At 36.0% G+C, this 20670-nt stretch overlaps 1 protein-coding gene across 5 annotated transcripts in view; it reads right to left on the reverse strand.

Annotated features, from left to right (window-relative positions):
- ATP2C1 (ATPase secretory pathway Ca2+ transporting 1) overlaps window positions 1-20670 on the reverse strand; it is a 130354-nt gene that overhangs the window by 52272 nt on the left and 57412 nt on the right. For 3 of the 5 annotated variants that reach the window (XM_090284344.1, XM_090284348.1, XM_090284347.1), the window contains 6 exons: window positions 17130-17240; window positions 15718-15834; window positions 13127-13216; window positions 11897-11932; window positions 3109-3170; window positions 2585-2693 (listed from right to left, as the gene is read on the reverse strand). In XM_090284344.1, the coding sequence (XP_090140470.1) occupies window positions 2585-2693; window positions 3109-3170; window positions 11897-11932; window positions 13127-13216; window positions 15718-15834; window positions 17130-17240 (525 nt within the window). Of the gene's footprint in view, window positions 1-2584; window positions 2694-3108; window positions 3171-11896; window positions 11933-13126; window positions 13217-15717; window positions 15835-17129; window positions 17241-17410; window positions 17465-20670 lie in introns of all 5 variants that reach the window. The other 2 variants (XM_090284346.1, XM_090284345.1) reach the window with 1 other exon arrangement.

A 20670-nucleotide genomic window follows, 5' to 3' on the forward strand; every position in this document is an offset into this window, starting at 1 on the left:
AACCTATGAAAAGATAGTATCACATAAAAGTTGTAGAGCATTCAAGTCACTGAATATGATGACAAAATGCTACTGAAGGCCCATGCAAGATTTATAGTCAAAATCTGAACCACTGATATTAACCACTGAAACCCTAGAGCTGCAACATGACAATGCTAAAGTGGCAACCCTGGCCTTGGGTCAAGTCCACAAGAAGAGAACTATGTATTCTGTGAGACATTAATACTATCCCAAGACTAACTGAGGAGTTTTCTGTTTCCTTTAAATCGTAATAGCCTGTTTCATGCAGGAACATCAAATGACTGGCTGGCCTTACTAAATCATCCAAAGATCACACCTCAGACAAATTCAGCGAAACATCTGTGTATAGAAGAGAAATAGACTTTACCAGCCTTATTACGTCTTAAGTCAGTACATTTAAATCTAGAACAGGAGATTTTCTCCCATCTTTTAGGAAAGTTATCTCAATCTACTGGGAAAATAGTTGCAAAAGCCTGCTTGTGGTACCAGGTAGTAGGCAAAACAAATAGGGCAGAAAAGGGATAGAGGGAATCAAAGATGTTCAGCTATATATGTATAAGTGGAAAAATCCACATAACGATAGCACTGCCAAGTAAAATATATGCTGATGAAGTGTCTGAAAAGTTAACACACAGGGGAAAACAATCGGAACTAATAAGTTACTTCACATAACATATGCTTTAATATTTTTAGCATCAAACTTTAAAAGGCCAAAAATCCCCTCTTACTGAACTTAAGTAAATTTTCAATATATAGTTGCTGAATGGATAAAATACGTACTAATCTGAAGTTTTCTCCTATTTGCACACAAACTTGGAGATAATTAATTTGATCAATTAACCCTTATTTAAATGAAAACCCTAAAACACTACCATCCCAAATGGTGCTTTGAAGTTTCTATCTCATTATACTGTTCAAATTGTTCAAACAATAAGAAGCACAACTGAAGAGGTCTGCTTCTGAATTGGAAGAGAAGCACTCCAGAGTAAATGATGACAGAAACTCCATGAATTTAAATTAGGGAGGGGAGACGATTTATATTAAGTGACAAGTCTACCAAGTCTCTAAGGAAGAACAATCCAAGCTCTTGTCATAAACCTAATATTAAGGTGGAATAAGAGAGGAAAAAAAAATGAATAAAAACATAAAACAAAGAGACCTACCAAGGGAAGACAAAAGGTAAAAAAGTGAAATTAATAACATTCGCAGTCTGACATCTAAGGGCAAATTTTAAGTATTTGTAAAAAAAAAAAAAAAAAAAAGACCATTATTGCAAGATAAAGTGCAGTCTGTTATTATACTTCAGAAGGTTCTTCAGACTTTCCATAACTTCTGTATAAGAACACTCATATTTTGGGACATAGTAAGTATTCACAGACTGATAGCTCTACAGGTGTTAAGAAACAGCCTGTTAATCCCAGGAACAGATGATACTGGCATGCTAATGGGCTGTGAGGGCCTCTTAAACAAGCTGTCTAACTCCATTTTCCATCCCTTTAATCCGTCCTACATGATGTGGCCAGATTAAGGGTAATAGCATTTGCCTGCTGCCTATGATCTTCAAAGCTAATTCCTAACCAATAAAATCTGAAGTGGAGCTTTGTATCCAAGACCCTCCCGAATCTGATTCCATCACACATTCTCTACCCTTAACATACTCTAGTCCTGTATTATATACCGGAACACATTAGAGTGACCTAAATTATGTTCCTTCATTGTCTTCTCCATCTCTATCCAGTCCTGCCCTTCAATTATTACCACTAAAGCAATGCTGTCTGACGTATTCTCTGATTTTGCTCAAATCAGAAGTAACCACTCCCCACTTTTCTAAATTTTTATATTGCATTCTCAGTACTTCTCTTACCCAACAAGTTCTATCTTATTTTATGGTGCGAGATTTGTATACACAAATAGTATACTCACTGATTATAAAAATTCTATCACATCATCTTGTTGTCTCCCACAATGTCTAAAATACATTTCCATAAAGATCTGCTAATTCACTAAATAAATTCCTCAAAAGATTCTGGGAAAAACACATTAATTTTAAGAAAAAAAATATTTATATATGTCACTCTTTAAACTAGAAAGCCAAATGATCAAATCAACTATGTGTTAATCCTTACAACTGCTAATGTGTATTCTTCCATCTAAATCCAAGTATGTTCACTACTCACAAATAGATCACAAAATGCTATGTTTTAAATATTTGTGCCTCCCCCGCTCCCAATTCATATGCTGAAATCCTAACCCCAAAGATGAAGGCATTAGGTAGTGAGATCTTTCAGAGGTGCTTAGGCTATAAGGGTGGTACCCTCATGAATGGGATTAGTGTACTTAGAGACCCCACAGAGTTCCTCAGCCCCTTCCAGCATGTGAGGACACAGTGAGAAGGCATCAGCTATGAAGGAGGAAGAGGGCCCTCAAGAGAATTCAACCATGTTGGCCTTAATCTTGAACTTTCCAGCCTCCAGAATTGTGAGAAATAAATTTCTATTGACGATAAGCAACCCAGTCGAATGCATGCTGGAGCAGCACAAACAGACTAAGACAGCAAACTTACCTCAAACAAGCGTAAGTCAGCAGGAACTCTGTCCCCAACAGAAAGGCAAACTGTATCACCTGGAACCAAGTCTCGTGCAAGTGTATGTTCCAATTTCCCTTCACGTACACTATAATATGAAACAGAAACAACCATGGCTGAAAAGGAAAGCCATGCCACTATTTTTTAAAAATGACTTCCAGTGGGTGTGCCTGAGAAAAAATAACCATCTGGGTCTGTTTGTACAGCACTGTCCCCACAACAGTGCTCAGCATGTGGTTGTGCGTACATGCGCACACAGACACACACACACACACACACAAAATGTATCTGTTGAACAAATGCATGTCTTAACAATATCAAAATCATAACTTTAAAGTATTAGTACAACTTGCTACACTGAACAGAACATGAATTTTTTATATCAGATTAATGGTTTCTACCTTATATTTAACAAGTTTGAGGCCACAATGTATCACTGCACTAGTCACATTCAATTTCTATTTTTAAAAGTAGAAATCCATATCAAAGACAAAGGAACATACCAATGGCATTCTGGTGGCATAAGTTTATTCAGTTCTTCAAGAGACTTTTCTGAACGATATTCCTATTTTTAAAAAAGCAGAACAAAATATTAAAATCAACATTTATAATAAAATGTATATATGTATGTTGCTAAGAGCATATTCTATATTAAACTTAATTAAATACTGATCTCAAGAATTATTTTAAAATTTCCCAATTCTAGCCCTGACTGGTGTGGCTCAATGGGTTAGGATTCATCCTACAAACAGAAAAGTCACCTGTTCAATTCCTGGTCAGGGCACATGTCTTGGTTGCAGGACAGGTTCCCAGTTGGGGACATGTGAGAGGCAACCAATCCATGTCTCTCACACATCAATGTTTCTCTCCTTCTCTTTCTCCCTCCCTTCCCCTCTCTCTAAAAAATAAGTAAATAAAATCTTAAAAAAAAAATTTCCTAATTCTTATCTTTTCCTTTATGTGCAATTATATTCTGCACATAAAAGCTTGTCTCCTATTAAATAAAGTGTCAAAACAATTTTGTTTATTAAATATTCCCAATTCTTTATTTTAATATTCCGTGTGCAAACCTAAGGTCAAGTTATTTATCAGAAATTAAAGAAAACTGATTAGCATGTCCAAAGACTTTATAATTTTCAATTATCATAAGTTAAGATCATTGAGCCTCATAATTAAGATAATTTTTTAAATTAATTATTTGTTCGTTCATTTATTTATTTTTAGAGAGAGGGGAAAGGAAAAAGAGTGGGAGAGAAACATCACTGTGTGGTTGCCCCTCACTCGTGCCCCCAACTGGGGACCTGACGTGCAATCCAGTCATGTGCCCTGACTGGGAATCGAACCAGCAACACTTGGCTCACAGGCAGATGCTCGATCCACTGAGCCACAGCAGCCAGGGCCTAATTAAGACAATTTTACTTTTAGTGTTTAATGATCAAAGAAGTCAAAGACATTTAACTGCAAGCAACATCTGATATGAGGATTTAGATCCTTGCTAACTGAAAAGGTTTATGGAATAAGTTTGCTTGAAAAGAACATACCATAAGCAAGGAGTAAGATGTGGCTTGCGCTACCTTGATAAACACCTTTCATATCACCCTGAATTAGGCAAAAGTAGAAATTCTCAGAAGCCCTAACTGTGATACACTTTAGTGTACATTTCCACGGATAGTCTTGCTTCATACAATAACACTGCTATTTTTGTCTCATATCTGCACTAAGCATATCAATCTTCTGATCTCAGGTGAGAAGGGGAGAAGGAGCAGTGGGAGTGAAATTTGGGGAGTTTTGAAATGATCACAGTGTTAGTACAAATCAAAATTTCACACCCATCACAAACTTTTTCAAATAAAAAATGCAAAAAAAAAAAGAAAGAAGAAGCAAAGTCATATAAGAATAACTTAGAACTAAATCAGTGTTCACTTGGGCAAGAGGAACAAATGTAAGAGTGAGGAAAACCTATTAATAAAAAAAATTACAAGACATCCCTCCACCAGCCATACCAAGGATATTAAGGAATTTGGAAGTGTTACCTAAAAATTCCACAGAAGGCTTGAAAACACCAATATTGGATCCTAGAAATAAATACCATAAAAGGTGCCCAATCTTTACCTCCCTCTTCAGATTTCTTAACCTTTACTCCCTAAAACTACAAAGATACCTCCATTATCAAAATGACCATTTAACATAACACACCACCAAAAATCTGATAGCCATCTTTAATGAATGCCTAAAAGTTGTTTTTTTAAATTTATTGTAAGGTGCCATCAATATACGACTGTATTAAAAAATTAGCTATTTTTATGGCTGTGAGGGTGCATAATTGGATGGGGAAGAAGATTAAAAAGAGACAGGGAAAAAAAGCAGACATAAAGTAAATATAAAAAGCACTTCCCTTCTAAAACACAGGTAAAAACACAAACACTACATAATGATAAAGCATTACAAATTTCTGATACTTTTTAAGTTGTTTTTTGATAAAATATTATGATAAGTTCAAGTGACAATAAATAGGATCTTTTTCAGAGAGGGTTTTTAATTACTGTTTATAGTTTTTGTTGGTTTCATAGGTACATTGGGGAAAAGACTCACGTCTGTACGAGAAACCAGATCTATCAATCTGAAACTGGAGTTGATTCTTTGCGTTTCCCATCAACTGACCTATCATAAAGATATTTAGTAGATGGTTTCAGCCACTGCACTTAAAGTGAATAACATACTACTTTTGTGTAAAATTCCACACCAACTATGTTAAAATTGCAATTTTATCTTTATTTGCTTGGTTTCATTTTTTTTTTTTTTTTTTTTGAGGACAGGAGCTCTCTGTTTACCAAAACAAGCTACTAAGGTCTTCCATACACAGTGATAATATTGTAGGAATCCTTAATTAAGAAAGTGCCTCCATATATATATATATAGTATTATTAAAAAAGCAAAAGGGTTCCAGTTACTGATCCAGTGGGTCTTGTCGCCCATAAGGCTGAAAGAATAGCAGCCTTGAACAGTGCCTAGCCTGAATGACCTGCTAGACTAACCAGGTTCACCTGCCGTAGGGCAACTTATGTCTGTTCTAAGTAAGAGGATTCTCGAGAAACAGGATCCCTGACAGTACTGATGGAGCTCACAAACTTGCTACAGACAATCTGATTCTAACTGGTTTTTCAACACTGGGCTTTTACAAAACTAATAAACTTACCAAATTAGCTATTACTACAGGATGACAGTAAACACCCAAGGAATAAATCATGTGAAAATAACCATAATCACCTAAAATATAGTAAGACTCAAAACAACATGAACTTCAGGATCATATATATTTTTCCCTCAAGTAGAATAATCCTTCCTTATATTCTTATTAACCATGCTTTAGAACATTTAATTAATAAAATGAAACTTGCTATCATTGTTCTCAGAAGGTATCAGATATATAAACATAAAACTAAGCCATGTTTTTATTCATGTCTATAATGGTCAATAAAAATCCTGACATTATCTCCACACTATTTAAATTAATTTTTAAAAGGAGTTTCTTTTCATGTTTTATTTACTGTTTCAGTGTCTCTGCTAAATAGGGAGTTTGATCCAAATCAAAACATCCCATCTGTAGAAGAATGAGGAATTTAAACCCCGGCTGAAAAAAAAAAGGTGGCAGAGGAAGTGAGTGGAGGCTACGCTTGCTTACTTCCAAAAACGGTCTGGAGTTTCAGCTAATTGTGGACAAAGCATCTCAACTGCCATCTAGATACTGGTGGGCGTTGAGCCTTGGGGCAGCTGGTGGCAGAGGAGACCTCCTCAGAGCGACCTGTCTGGTGAGGATCATGGAGGAGACCCAAGAGAGAGGGAAGTTCTGTCTGGCTTGGCTCCCGGGGCAGTGGCTGGCTGCACAGAGAGACTTTTCAATGTCCCTAAGCTTCCCCAAAGAGGAGTCGGGGGTGGAGCTCGAGGCTGTGCCCACTGGCAGATGAGGCAAGGAGCAGTGTATTTTTTATGTTATTTCTTTCCTTTACTTTTTTTTCTTTTTGTTTTTTGTTTTTTGGTTTGATTGGTTTTTTTGCTGACTGGGGAGGAAAGGCTAGGGGCGGGGTGAGAGTCTTGAGGCGCACACGCACAGGAGCACATCCCAGCCGGTCCAGGCCAGCTGTGCCCACCAGCTGGGGTGCGTTTTTGCTCGCCATGCAGGGTGCCTTTGGCCTGCCAGCCGGGCCCAAGCTGAGCGCGTGAGCAGGGGTGCATTTGGTCTGCTCACCCCGGGCTGCAGCCACAGGAGGGTGAAGTGAACTAGAGGCACTTTGTTAAAGTTTTGGGCACTGGTTTTAGAGAAAGAGCTGGGGAGCAGTGGATCGGATCACAGTGCAGACTCATCCCCAGTGCTACGGGAGAAATCTCTTAAGCAGACTACTCCTCTCCAAGTGGCATCAGCCAAAGGGTGAGCAGTAGCTCCTCCTGGAGAAATTACTCAGCTCTGCCCCTCATGGTGCTTAAGCCTGACTGCAGATTACAGTGTGACTAGAGCAAAAAACAACTGAAAGAGACACGGGCAGTAGAACACCAGTAGGCTTGAACAGACTGCCTAGATCCAGGGTGGGATATCAGGGACAAATCCAGAAAGAGAAGAAAGTGGAAAAAAAACAAGATTCTACAGAGACCAATTCCACTGAGATCTTCTACAGGAGTTTTCTGCCTCTTGCTCTCTATACATCCTTATTAACAGTGGCTCATTTGCAGTTGATATGGTGATTGAGGGTGGGGGATATCTTTGTGAGTTTGGGATTCTTGCCTGGACTTGCAGCTCTGTTTTAGCAGCAGCTCAGTAACTGTTTATAAGACAGGCGAGCGGAGTGACTCTCAGAAAGCTAACTGGAGGGAATGACCCACGTAAGAGCAACACAGCAACAACCAAAACCAAAATACCACCAGAGAGGCCAAATAAAAGGCATAAAGAGCATCCCAGAGCATCAAGTTCAGCAGATTAAGGAGCCTGCAACACTGAATCTCACAGGATTCCTACCACAGAAGGTCACACCGCAAAGGCAGAAAATAAAAGCAGATAAACCTAAGAAGTAGAAACCTAAAAAGTAGAAACAAACAAGAAGAGCCACCTACAATAAGAGGACGAATTAAAAATACCCCATTGAAAGAAAAGGAATTCCGAGAAGGAGCGATAGATGAAATAGAGCAAGCAAACTATCAGACATGGAAATCAAAACAATGGTAATGAGAAGCTCAATGAACTCAACAAGCTCAAAGAAAACTACAACAAACTCTAGGGAACTACAAGGAACTTAATGAGAACTACACCAGCATTAAAAAGGACATAGAAACTATCAATAAGAGCCAAGAAGATATGAAGAATACAATTTCAGAACTGAAGGACACAGGAGAAGGAATCAAAAGAAGGATAAAATGAAGCAGAAGATCAGATCAGTGAGTTAGAGAACAACGTAGAAAAAAATTTTCAGACAGTGCAACCAAATGAAAAAATACTGAAAAAGAATGAAGAGGGTTTAAGAGAGCAGCAGGACAACATGAAATGAAACAATATCCATATCATAGAGATACAAGAAGGAGAAGAAGAGAAGCATGGGATAGAAAACCTGATTGAAAAAGTAATGACAGAAAACTTCCCAAACATGAGGAGAGAAAAAGTCTCACAAGTACAAAAAGCACAGAAGGTCCCAATGAAGATGAACCCAAGAAGGCCAAATCCAAGGCACATAATTAAAATGGCAACATTTAAAGACAAAGAGAATCCTAAAGGCAGCAAGATAAAAACAGCAAATAATATACAAGGGAGCCTAAAAAGGACAGAAGAATCTCAAATACAAAATCTAACCCAGCTACAAGAACTAAAGGAACAATAACAAACAAAGGTCAGAGCGAGTAGAAAGAAGGAAATCATCAAGATCAGAGCAGGATTAAATGACATAGAGACTAAACAAACAATTCAAAAGATCAACAAAACCAGGAGCTGGTTCTTAGAAAAGATAAACAAAATTGACAAACCTTTAGCCACACTCATCACGAAAAAAAGAGAGAAGACCCAAATAAACAAAATCAGAAACAAAAGAGGAGAAATCACAACCAATACCACAGAAATACAAAGGATTGCAAGAAATTACTACAGACAACTGTGTAACAAGAAGTTTGACAACCTAGATGAAATGGACAAATTTCTGGAAACATATAATCTTCTAATAATGAATCAAGAAGAAGCAGAAAGCCTAAATAGACCAATAACAACTAGTGAAACTGAAGCACACAAAAGCCCTGGACCGGATGGCCTCACAGGTGAATTTTACCAAACATTTAGGGAAGAACAAACTCCTAGCCTTCTCAACCTATTCCAAAAAATCCAAAAAGAGGGAAGACTCCCAAACCCTTTCTATGAGGCCAGTATTACCCTAATTCCCAAACAAGGCCAAGACACAACAAAGAAAGAAAACTACATACCAATATTGCCGATGAATATAGATGCTAAAATTCTCAACAAAATATTGTCAAGCCAGATCCACAACACATTAAAAAGCTCATACAACACGATCAAGTGGGATTCACCCCAGGGATGCAAGGATGGTTTAATATTCACAAATCAATCAACGTAATACACGACATAACAAAATGAAAAACAAAAACCGCATGATCATATCAATAGATGCTGAAAAAGCATTTGATAAAGTACAACATCCATTTATGATGAAAACACTCAGCAAAATGGGAATAGAGGGAGCATTCCTCAACATAATAAAGGCAATATATGAGAAACCTGAAGCCAACATCATATTCAGCGGGCAAAAAGTGAAAGCATTCCTCCTAAGATCAGGAACAAGACACGGATGTCCACTCTTTCCACTCCTATTCAACAAAGTGTTGGAATTTCTAGCCACAGCAATCACACAAGAAAAAGAAATAAAAGGCATCCAAATTGGAAAAGACCAAGTAAAACTGTCATTATCTGCAGATAACATGATAGTGTACATAGAAAACCCTATAAGCTCCACAAAAAAAAACTACTCAATCTAATAAGTGAATTTGGCAAAATAGCAGAGTATAAAGTCAATATTCAGAAATCAAAGGCATTTCGGTACACCAATAATAAAATATCAGAGATAGAAACTAGAAAAATATCCCATTTACTATAGCAACAAGAAAAATAACGTACCCAGGAAAAACTTGACCAAAGGAGGTAAAAAACCTTTACTTGGAAAACTACATAACACTGAAAAAATAAATTAAGGAAGACACAAATAAATGGAAGGATATACCATGTTCATGGATGGGAAGAATCAACATCATTAAAATGTCCACACTATCCAAAGCAATTTACAGATTCAACACAATACCTATTAAAATACCAATGACATATCTGACATATTTCACAGACCTAGAACAAATACTTCAGAAATATATATGGAAACAAAAAAGACCCCAAATAGCCACAGCAATCCTGAGGAAGAAGAACACAGCAGGAGAAGTCATAATACCTGATATCAAACTATACTACAAAGCCACTGTAATCAAAACAATCTGGTACTGGCATAAGAACAGACATAAAGATCAAGAAAACTCAACAGAGAGCCCAGAAATAAACCCAGGTCTATATGTTCAACTAATATTTGACAAAGGGGGAAGAAACATCAAATGGAGTGAAAAGAGTCACTTCAACAAATGGTGCTGGGAGAACTGGACAGGGACGTACAAAAAAAATGAAACTAGACCACCAACTTACACCATACACAAGAATAAACTCAAATTGGATAAATGTAAGCTGTGACACCACAAAAGTCCTAGAGGAAAACATAGGCAGGAAAATTTCAGATATCCCATGTAGCAATATTTTCACTGATGTATCTCCTACGGCAAAGGAAATAAAGGAAAGAATAAACAAATGGGACTACATCAAACTAAAGAGTTTCTGCTCAGCAAATGAAAACAGCAGCAAGATAAAAAGGGAACCAACCATATGGGAAAACATATTTGTCCATGATACCTCAGACAAGGGATTGATCTCCAAAATATATAAAGAACTTATACGACTCAACACCAAGAAGACAGACAACCCAATTAAAAAATTGACCAAGGACCTGAACAAACATTTCTCCAAAGAGGACATACAGAGGGTCCATAGACATATGAAAGAATGCTCAACATCACTACCCATCAGAGATGCAAATAAAATCCACAATGAGATACCACTTCACACCGGTCAGAATGGCCATCATCAACAAATCAACAAACAACATGTGCTGGTGAGGATGCAGAGAAACGAGAACCCTAGTGCACTGTTGGTGGGAATAGACTGGTGCAGCCACTATGGAAAACAGTGTGCAATTTCCTCAAAACACTAAAAATGGAACTGCCTCTTGATCCAGTAATTCCATCGCTACAATTATACCTGAAGAATCCTAAAACACCAATTCAAAAGAACCTATGCACCCCTATGTTCATAGCAGCCCTGTTTACAAAAGCTAAGTGCTGGAAACAGCCTAAGTGCCCATCTGTAGATGAGTGGATCAAAAAACTGTGGTGCATTTACACAATGAAATACTATGCAGCTGAAAGAAAGAAGGAACTCCTACCATTTGTGACAATATGGATGGAACTAGAAAGAATTATGCTTAGCAAAATAAGCCAGGCAACCAAAGATAAATACCATGTGATATCACCTAATACAGGAAACTAATGAACAATACAAACAAATGAGCAAAACTGAACCAGAGGCATGTAAACAAGGAACAGACTAACAGTGACCAGAGGGGAAGGGGAGGGAGAGGAGGGGGGTAAGAAGGGGAAGAGCCTAGTCAAAGACCTAATATAAATGACCCATGGACATGGACACTGGGATGGGTGGGCTGGGTCGGGGGGGGAAGCAATGGGAAAAAATGTGGAACAACTGTAATAAAAAAAAACAATTAAAAAACAAATGAATAATAAAAAATAAAAATAAATAAACCCTGGCTGGAGTTTATAATTGGAAAATATTTTAAAAACCTATTGATGGATAAATATATATATATTACTGTGCTTTTTTGTTTCCATCTGCTTCAGTTATCTCTAACACTATCAAATTAGAAACTAGATTTTCTTCATGCCACTACCTAAATCAAAGCAGTCAAGTTAGTCCCACAAACTTCCCTGGAGAGTTTTTTCTGAAATTATTTAATAAATAAATAATAAATTGTTCTGACCAACATTATCATCCCCTAATAACTAGAGATTCTGCCATAAGCTGCCTTAATTTTTTAAGCAATAACTAAAATATTTTCATGTTGGCAAAACAGGCTACCTACTCACCTGAACAAAGGCAACTGTAACGACGATAAGTATTGCCTAAACAAAACAAAAAAACATCCTTTTAAATCACACATTATAACTTCAGAAATAACTGTTAATTGTATTTTATTTTTCTTACTCTATCTGTAGTCCCAAGATACCTGACACTAAGTATTGAGATCACCTGGGGAAAAAATCACAACTTTGCCCTTTTCTGTGGGGGAAAAAAACTGATAGCGGCTTGCCTCCTTTAAGACAGCTCAGATTTTTTGATCTCAGGATCCCTTTATGCTCTAAAAAACTGAGGACTAGCTTTTGTTTATGTAGGTAATATGTACTGATGTTTGCCATATTAAATACTTTTTCAATTACTGTTTTAATTTCTACTTATTAATTCATCTAAAAATAATAAACCCATTACATATTAAAACATAACATTTTTAATGAAAAATATATTCCCCCCAAAAAGAACTGTAAGAAAAGTGGCATTTTCAATTTTTCTATCTCTAATGACTGTCTTAAGAAAAACCTGGATTCTCCTATCTGCTTCTGCATTCAATCTATTGTACTATGTTGACTAAGCCAAAGTATACAAAGAAAATCCAGCCTCACATAGACGATGTTAGGAAAAAAGCAGCAATACTTTAAAAGCCTTTTCAGATGATTGTGGAGTCTTCTTTGCTACTACACCAAAATTAGATAAGTGTTAGCTACTTGAAAGTAATGTGCACTGTAGAATATAAAACTTTATCGATGAACTTTTTATATCCTATTATATTAAAATCCACTGATCTATCTTGCATTTTGAATAGATCTTTTATGACTAAAAATTTTATAGCATCATGCTCTGGTCATTTACAAAATATTGATTCACTTGGTTATTCAAATCTTCCAAATGCTAACACACTTCATAATAGTAAAAGAAAAATCAACTCATTGAACTCAGTATTGATCTCATTAGAATAAACTCTGAAATATTGGGAAGCTACCTAGCACATAGTAATAAATAAAAATTTTGCAAAATTATATCACTATATATGTCCTATAATAATATCATAGAATATTACCAAATTGTTAAATAATCCTCACATGTGCCAATCACTCATCCTTGAACACTGTTTGAGATTACAACTGAAAGCATGTTGGATATTAACCAAAAATACCTGAGAAAACATTAAGGCATTTCTTAATTTGTTTTCGAAAATAAAAGCCAATCCTAATTTATATGATTAACCAATAGTTTAAACTTACCACAGTGATACTGACAGCATCATCAAACTGATGCATTAAAACACTGATGACTGCAGAAGCCAGAAGCAGCATAATAAGGGGATTTTTAAACTGAAAATGAAAACAAACAACAATTCAACAGTTTTGTATGAATGAAAGTTGGGTTCCATCACTGCAAAAGCTTGAAAAAAAATAAAATAGCTGGAGCATGATTAGAAAATTACAAGTCTATATTTAGTTTATGTATCTCTTCAATTAACAAAAAATTTACACTTACTACATTTAAAAGTTACCAGTTTATAACATCGCCCTTTCAGAAAAAAAGAAAATTAAATATCTATATTCAAAACTAAGAAATTACCAATTTCTTAAAGTGCACATGTATTTCAGTATATTAACAATATAGCTGTTCTGAATTTCCACTGAAGCTAGAATAAGTGGGAAATGATTTTTACACTAAAGATTACATTAAACACTGGGTAGAACCCCTAAATTATTAGCTTAAAACATTCCTATACTAAGTAAAAATTAGTGCAGACTATAATTCGGTGGTTGACTCACATACCACAGAAATAACCACCTCAGGCAGCAAAGAATAGAAAGTAAGATCCTCTCCACAGAAGCAGCCTTTTCCTAAGGCTGCTTTTCTTGATACCCATTCTAACAGAACCAATAGTATACAAAGAAACAAGACCACAGTGCCAACTCAATCAGGCAGTATTTAAATAATTAAGCACCAGAGCCACCCACTTTTTTTCTAGGGGGACATCCTACTCCTGAAACATCAGAGCTCTGTTGCCAGAATCTCTTCCTCTGGTGTCAACTGCTGTCCAAGCTACAAAATACTAGGCTACAGAGAATTCACCCCAGCCCCTGGATACCACAGTTCTGAGGTGAGATGCTACCCACTCCCACTCCCTTTAGGGCTCCATTCCCTAGTACAGTGGTTCCAACCCTGCTTCATCAGAATCACGTGAAGAAGTTCTAATAAATGCCCAGGTTCACACCAGACCAATTAAATCAGAATCTCTGGGCACAGGGCCCAGGCTTCAGCATTTTTAGGGCACTCTCCAAGTGACTTTAACACAAAGAGCACTGAAAATCACTGCCCCAGCAAAATAAAATTACAATTGAAATGTGGTTCCGGGCTGACAAACGACATATTTGACTGAGTCAGAGTTCCATTTGGAATCCAGCTCTTGCCACTTGTATGATTTTTAATCTCATTAAGCCCCACAAGTTCTTCATCTAGTAAAATAGTGCCTTATACCAAACACTGTGGTAAGGATCAACTAAGAATGTATATTAAAGCAATATATAAACCATAAAACTCTCTCCAATGTTACATGTTATCATCACACTACGAGGACAAGGACCATGGTCTTTTTTATTCCCCCCCTAAAACAGCTGTGCCATAGTACTAGGGCACCACTTGCGAGCTCCAAATGTTTGCAAAACAACCAATTGCGTTCTCTGTAGAGGAGTAGAGTCAACTCATGCTTTATGACTGACAACTAATACATACTATCAATTGTTGTTTGTGCTTAACTACATTATAGGCACTGTTTAATTTCATTCCCATAGCAATCCCATGATGCAGGTACTCTAGCTTTGAAAGACGATGAAGTAAAACATTAAATCGTACTGCCTTGGGGTAAGTCAATTCATTGTAGTTCATAAATCCAGAGTACACTTTCTGAAGGACTAAGTCATGTGGGAATGTCAGAATACAAATATGCATATAAAAATATTCCATAAAAACAAGACAAACACACACAGGATTTTTTAATGTCTAAAAATTCAGTTTTTCTACTTTAGACAAATTCATTTGCACAGATAATATTGGTAAATTTGGGCCCATTAACAGACAAAGCCCTTTAGGAAAAGTTAAACATAGATCCTTGTTAAAAAAAAAAAAAAAAAAGAACCTGCAGGTTAAAAGGCATTAGAAATTTTCTTTACTAAAAAGGAGTTTGTGTGGCACACTAATCCTACTAGTTGAAAATTGGCCTTAGGATTCTTAGAACTTTTCACACTAACATAACTTGTCCAGATATGAAAAAATCCTACAATAAGTCTTTCTGAAAAGATTAGGCTATTGATAAAATGTTATTAAAAATAGCTATCTATTGATAGCTTACTATCTCCTAAGATTATTATTCTCATTTATAAACAAGGCTCAGAGGATAATAAGATCATACAGAAACTATAAATAAAGGTGAAACAGACAAGGCTCAGAGGATAATAAAGATCATAGAGAAACTATAAATATGGTGAAATTCAGGTGGTCTGGATTCAAATTACTAAACTTACTTTTACTAATTCTCTACACTGACCATATTACTTTAAAAAATATTAGCATTCCTATAATTAAAAAGTGTTAGACATCTGCAAAGAAAACCACTAATAACAGCATCACCTGTGTGTCGTATGTCTAGAAACCCTTAAAGACTTGCATACTAAAAATGACAGAAATTCCAACCTAACAGTACACCCCAACAAAAAGAAAAAATTAGGTAAAAAACATTTTTAGAGATTTCCTTTCACAAATAAGTACACTAACAAAAATACATGTAAATTACGCAACAGAGGAAGAAAGAAAAATATCTCACCTGAGAAATATATTTCTTCCATAGTGGCTCATCTTCACTGATATCAAACTCATTCCAGCCGTGGAAGGCTCGCCTATGACTGACTTCACATTTGTTTAGACCATTCTGAAGATCAGCCTATTAGATTTTACATATAAAATTTACTAAAAGTGTTAGCAGAAAACAAAAGAAGAAAAGCAACCAAATACCTACTGTATGATCACATTTATAGGAACTTTTACAATAATCAGAACTAATCTATGGTGACAGAAAGTACATCCGTGGTTGCCTGGGGCCAGAGGTATAAGGGATTAACTGCAAAGGAACAAAAGGGAGTTTTGGGAAATGATGAAAATGTTCTATATCTTAATTGTAGTGGTGGTTGTTTACATTTGTCAAAATGCAAACTGTACATGAAATATGGGTATGGTCTATCTTACATAAATTATACTTAAATAAAAATTTTTTTAATGTAAGCAATAAAAGTCTAATAAAAAAAATTTTTTTTAATAAAATAAAAGGTTTCCTGTGGGGAAAAGGAAGAATACAAACCAGCCACTCTTACAGAAAGCAAAAACATCAGTATATTCTAATTATCTTTGTTTTTGTTGTTTTGTTTTCTAAAATTAGTTTCTCCAAAAGAATATTCAATGGGCCAGAATGACCTCCCTTGTTTTTTAAGCCAATCAAAACTTTGAGGTTGGCATTACCTTTTGCTCTTGGACTACATAATTATTTCATGCAGAAAATTTGTGGTTCCTAAATTACTCGAAATTATGAAGTTAAGATGAACGGGTTATTGGGGTATTCTTCATTCTTCAGACACTGTCTCTCATAATTCATTATTACGAAATTAGCCCTGAACAGTGTGGCTCAGTTGGTTGGGGATTGTTCCACAAAACAAGAAGCCACCGGTTCGGTTCCTGGTCAGGGCACCTGCCTGGGTTGCAGTTTCGGTCCCCGGTTGGGGTCCTTGAGAGAGGCAACCGATTGATGTTCTCTCTCACATCCATGTTTCTCTCCCTTTCTTTCTCCCTCCCTTCCCCTCTCTCTATAAATAAATAAATAAATAAATAAATATATTTTTTTAAAGAATGAAATTACCTAGACCCCTAAAATGTTTTCTCTGGCCAAAGTTTTATAACAGACTCCAATAACGAAGTCTTGCAACACTTAAATATATTTAAAATAAGTGGTTTTAAAACAGAGTATAAATACAACAATCCAAAAAGAAAACCCTCAAATAAAGGATAGCCAATATTTTTAAGGCCATCATTAAAATACGTGAATTCCTAAAGAGAAAGAAAAATAGAAAAAGAGTCAAGTTTTTTTTTTTGCACCTGTCATCACAGAAATTGTATTGGACAACACTTATCTACAGTCTTAAGGACTGAGTCTACTATCCGCTCCTTTCTTCCCCACCAAGCACTTACTTGGAGAATGCTTACAACTTCGCTGACTGGTAGTTCACTTGCTTTCTTTGATGTCAATACAGGAATCATTGTCTCATTTTCACCATTAGGAATTTTTTGAAAACGTGCAACCTAGAAAATTAAACCAAAGGAAAATATTTGTATATACCAAATATTTCTAATGCAGTCTAGAATAAATAAAAAATCAAGCATTCAGAGCAACTTATTTTCCACAGTTAGAAAACAAATATTTTCAGACTAAAAATGAGTATCTAGTACTAATAAGATAATTTTATACTAACCACGTGCTGATTTTTCCAGAAAGCACATTTCAAAAAATAGGCCACCAGTGCCAGCTAGAACACAAAATAATTTTCACATTAAATGAAAAAGATGCTATTTCTACACCAACATAATGAGTAAAAAGTAAAACAGATGTCCAGTCTAGCAGATCCTAATGATTACATGTAATCATAATCCTCTAAACTTATTAATTTTAACACAAAGGACAAGGAACAGCTAAGCTTTCTTCACTTTATTACTCCTGTTGGTCAGCTCATTTCTTAACTACCCAGAAAGGACACCTAGCTGTTCTACTGAAGCACCATGACAGCAAGTCAGATTTAAAGTCCCAAACAAGAGGAAAAACAAAAAGCTAAAGAGACCACACAAGCAGAGGATGCACAGGTTAGTGAAGGGAATGTGAACAAGCAGAGTAAGTCACAGAGATGATGATAACCATAGTACCTACTTACGCAGCTTCTTAAGTATATATGTAGCAAAAACCGTTTAACACACATCTAGAAATAAATCCCAAACCCAGACCCTTGTCTTGGATCCTAAGCAGAGGTTCTTTACAGATTAAAAAAAAAAAAAAAAAAAAAAAGTTTTGAGTAAGTATGAGAAAGAGAGACAAAAAGTTCCCTACTGAAACTTTTAGAGAAGAAAATACTCCAGCTGTCACACATCCACTGATTAAATTAATACTGAAACTGAAGTGATCACCTTACTGCCCAGATCCATGTTTTCAGGCGAAATGTTTTCAGTCTTGGATAATCAACATGGTTAAGGTACAATATTCCCCTAAAATATTTTTGAGGCAACACTTCTTTAAGACAATAAATGAGATTAAGGAAGAATAATTTTTAAAGTTTCTATTATTAAAATGTCATTTTGGAGGCCTGTGTCCATAAAAAAATTTTTGTACTTACTCCATAAAATGGTAAAGAGTTGTGGGGAAAAAAGGATCCCCTCAGTGTGACCAAGTTCAGAAATAATTAAATACTACATGTTCTTAATCTCATTTGTTGAATGTATAAGTACCTTAGAAGAAAAGAGCAGAAGTTATTTTTCCACTTTATAATGAGAAGATATTAGTGACTACAAATTCTGAGGAAACTAGAGACAGACTTAAGTCTTGAAATTATTTTATAGCATAATATTTTTACATAATTTTGAAATTTTAAACCTTAAGAGAAATATTGGAAATTTCATAAAAGCTGTACAGATGTTTTAGAGTCACTGAATGCCCTTGTTTCAATCCTATAAAACCAAGGAGGACAGAGGAAAGGCTACAGTGAACCATCTCTAAATTAAAAATTGGAGAAAATTTCCCCTACATTACCTGACTCATAAAGCAGTGAGACTGACAGCCTTGGTTCCCACGCCATCCCCTCATCTCCTCACCCGCCTGCAGCTGCCTGGGAGTTTCCCATGATAGTGGGGTATATGAACCCGAGCTACATTTGGCCTTGATGAGCCCCAGACTCAAAGCTGGGAGATGACAACTGAATTCAATAGTTTCTTTTTTCTTCCCCCTATAAAACAGCCCCTCCTTCCCTAGGACCAACCCCGGAGTTGGGCCATTCGCGGCACAGCTTCCTCCTTGCTTGCTAATTCCCTCAAATAAACTTCTTTCTATCTGCTCGCTGCCTCCTATGTTTCTCTGAGCAACACCGTTCTTACAGAGGCCTAACTAGTCTGACATGGTTATTTTATCTTGTGAGATCATAAAACAAAATTAAGAAGGATCAATATGTTGACATTGCCTGCGGTGACAATGAGACTAAGAAAATCTTTTGAAAATCTTTTATTTCTAAGATTCCTGTACCTCAGTTTCTTTCATATATAAAATGAGGACAAATGGTACCTGAAGTTGTGTCAGAATTATAACCATTAATATAGCATTTGAACCACCAGTGATAAGCACTCAAATAGCTATTTTTCGCCCAAAACTATTTAATATTTATATGTACATTTCAATAGTACAAGAAGCTCAACAGAGAACTAAGTTACTAATCGAGATTAGTGAAACTTGCCCTGGCTGGGTAGCTCAGTTGGTTAGTGTGATCCCGATGCACCAAGGTTGCAGGTTAAATCTCAGGTCAGGGAACATAAAACAATCAACCAAAGCATGTATTAAAAAAAAAAAAAAAAAAAAAAATCAATGTTTCTCTCCCTCCCTCTTTCTCTTTCTCTCTCTTTCTCACTTTCTCTCTCTCTCATCAATTAAAAAAAGATCAGTAAAGCTACATGTGCAATCATTTTTCTATTAAAGTATACTTCTCTTATCATTAATATATTAGAAATTGCCATCTCTAGTATCCAAGATGCAGAAAAAGAACCTTATTCATAAAACCTTTTTAAAGTAATCCTCTGGTAGCTGGTACATGGATAGGGTCTACATTGCAGCATACTTTATATAAAATCCCTCAGGAACATGTTATGGGCTTAAAAACAGCTGAAAACAATCTCAAGAGAGGGGAGCTTATTTCATTTAATAAAGTGTAAGATACTGAAGGGGCACGATGATAACTCTCTAAATATGAAAGGGCTGCCGTATGAAAGAAAGCAACACCAAAACCAAAGGGTGAACTTGCAAAAGAACAACTTTGGAGTTAGAATGATGAGTGCTGCATATGTCTGGCAAAAGCTGGATGGCCATCTGATAAGTAAGGACTAATTTCAATGAAGAAATTTATCTCACAATAGAGGGAGGCTACAGTGCAGTCAAGTCGTGGCTAAAGGCAGAGATGTAAACTATAATTATGCTTACTAGGTTCTATGTCAACTTAAAATTATGGAAATTATAGAATTTTAATCCTATTTTTTTTAAGCAAAAGTACAGAGATTTACTAGCTCAAATGAGTCATTCATTATATGGCTCATAAGAGTAGTTTTATTTGTTAATTCATTTACTCTTTCAACAAACAATGCTTTTACTAAGAATCTGACTGTGCTGGGACCTTAGGGTTTAACAATAAGCAAAAACAGCCTGGAGATGAGGAGGAAGAAAAACATTACCAAAGAATGGGACCAATAAATGGGAAACTGCGAATGACCACTACTGTGAAGGAGAAGTCCGGTGAACCTGAGAACTTACAATCAGGACAGGAAAGTTTTGATGAGGAAGTGGTGCTTACAGAAGTAAAAGTCAAGAAGCTGCCTAAGGGAAGCAACGGAAGAACAGAGAGAAATGAATGTTCAAAGTTCCAAAAGAAAGAGGGAAGATAGAGAGAATGAAATACTAAAAGGCGGCATTTACTCATTCAGTTCTCCAACA

Source organism: Furipterus horrens, unplaced genomic scaffold, assembly GCF_987537825.1.
Source record: "Furipterus horrens unplaced genomic scaffold, mFurHor1.1.pri manual_scaffold_7, whole genome shotgun sequence".
Taxonomy (NCBI): Eukaryota; Metazoa; Chordata; class Mammalia; order Chiroptera; family Furipteridae; genus Furipterus; species Furipterus horrens.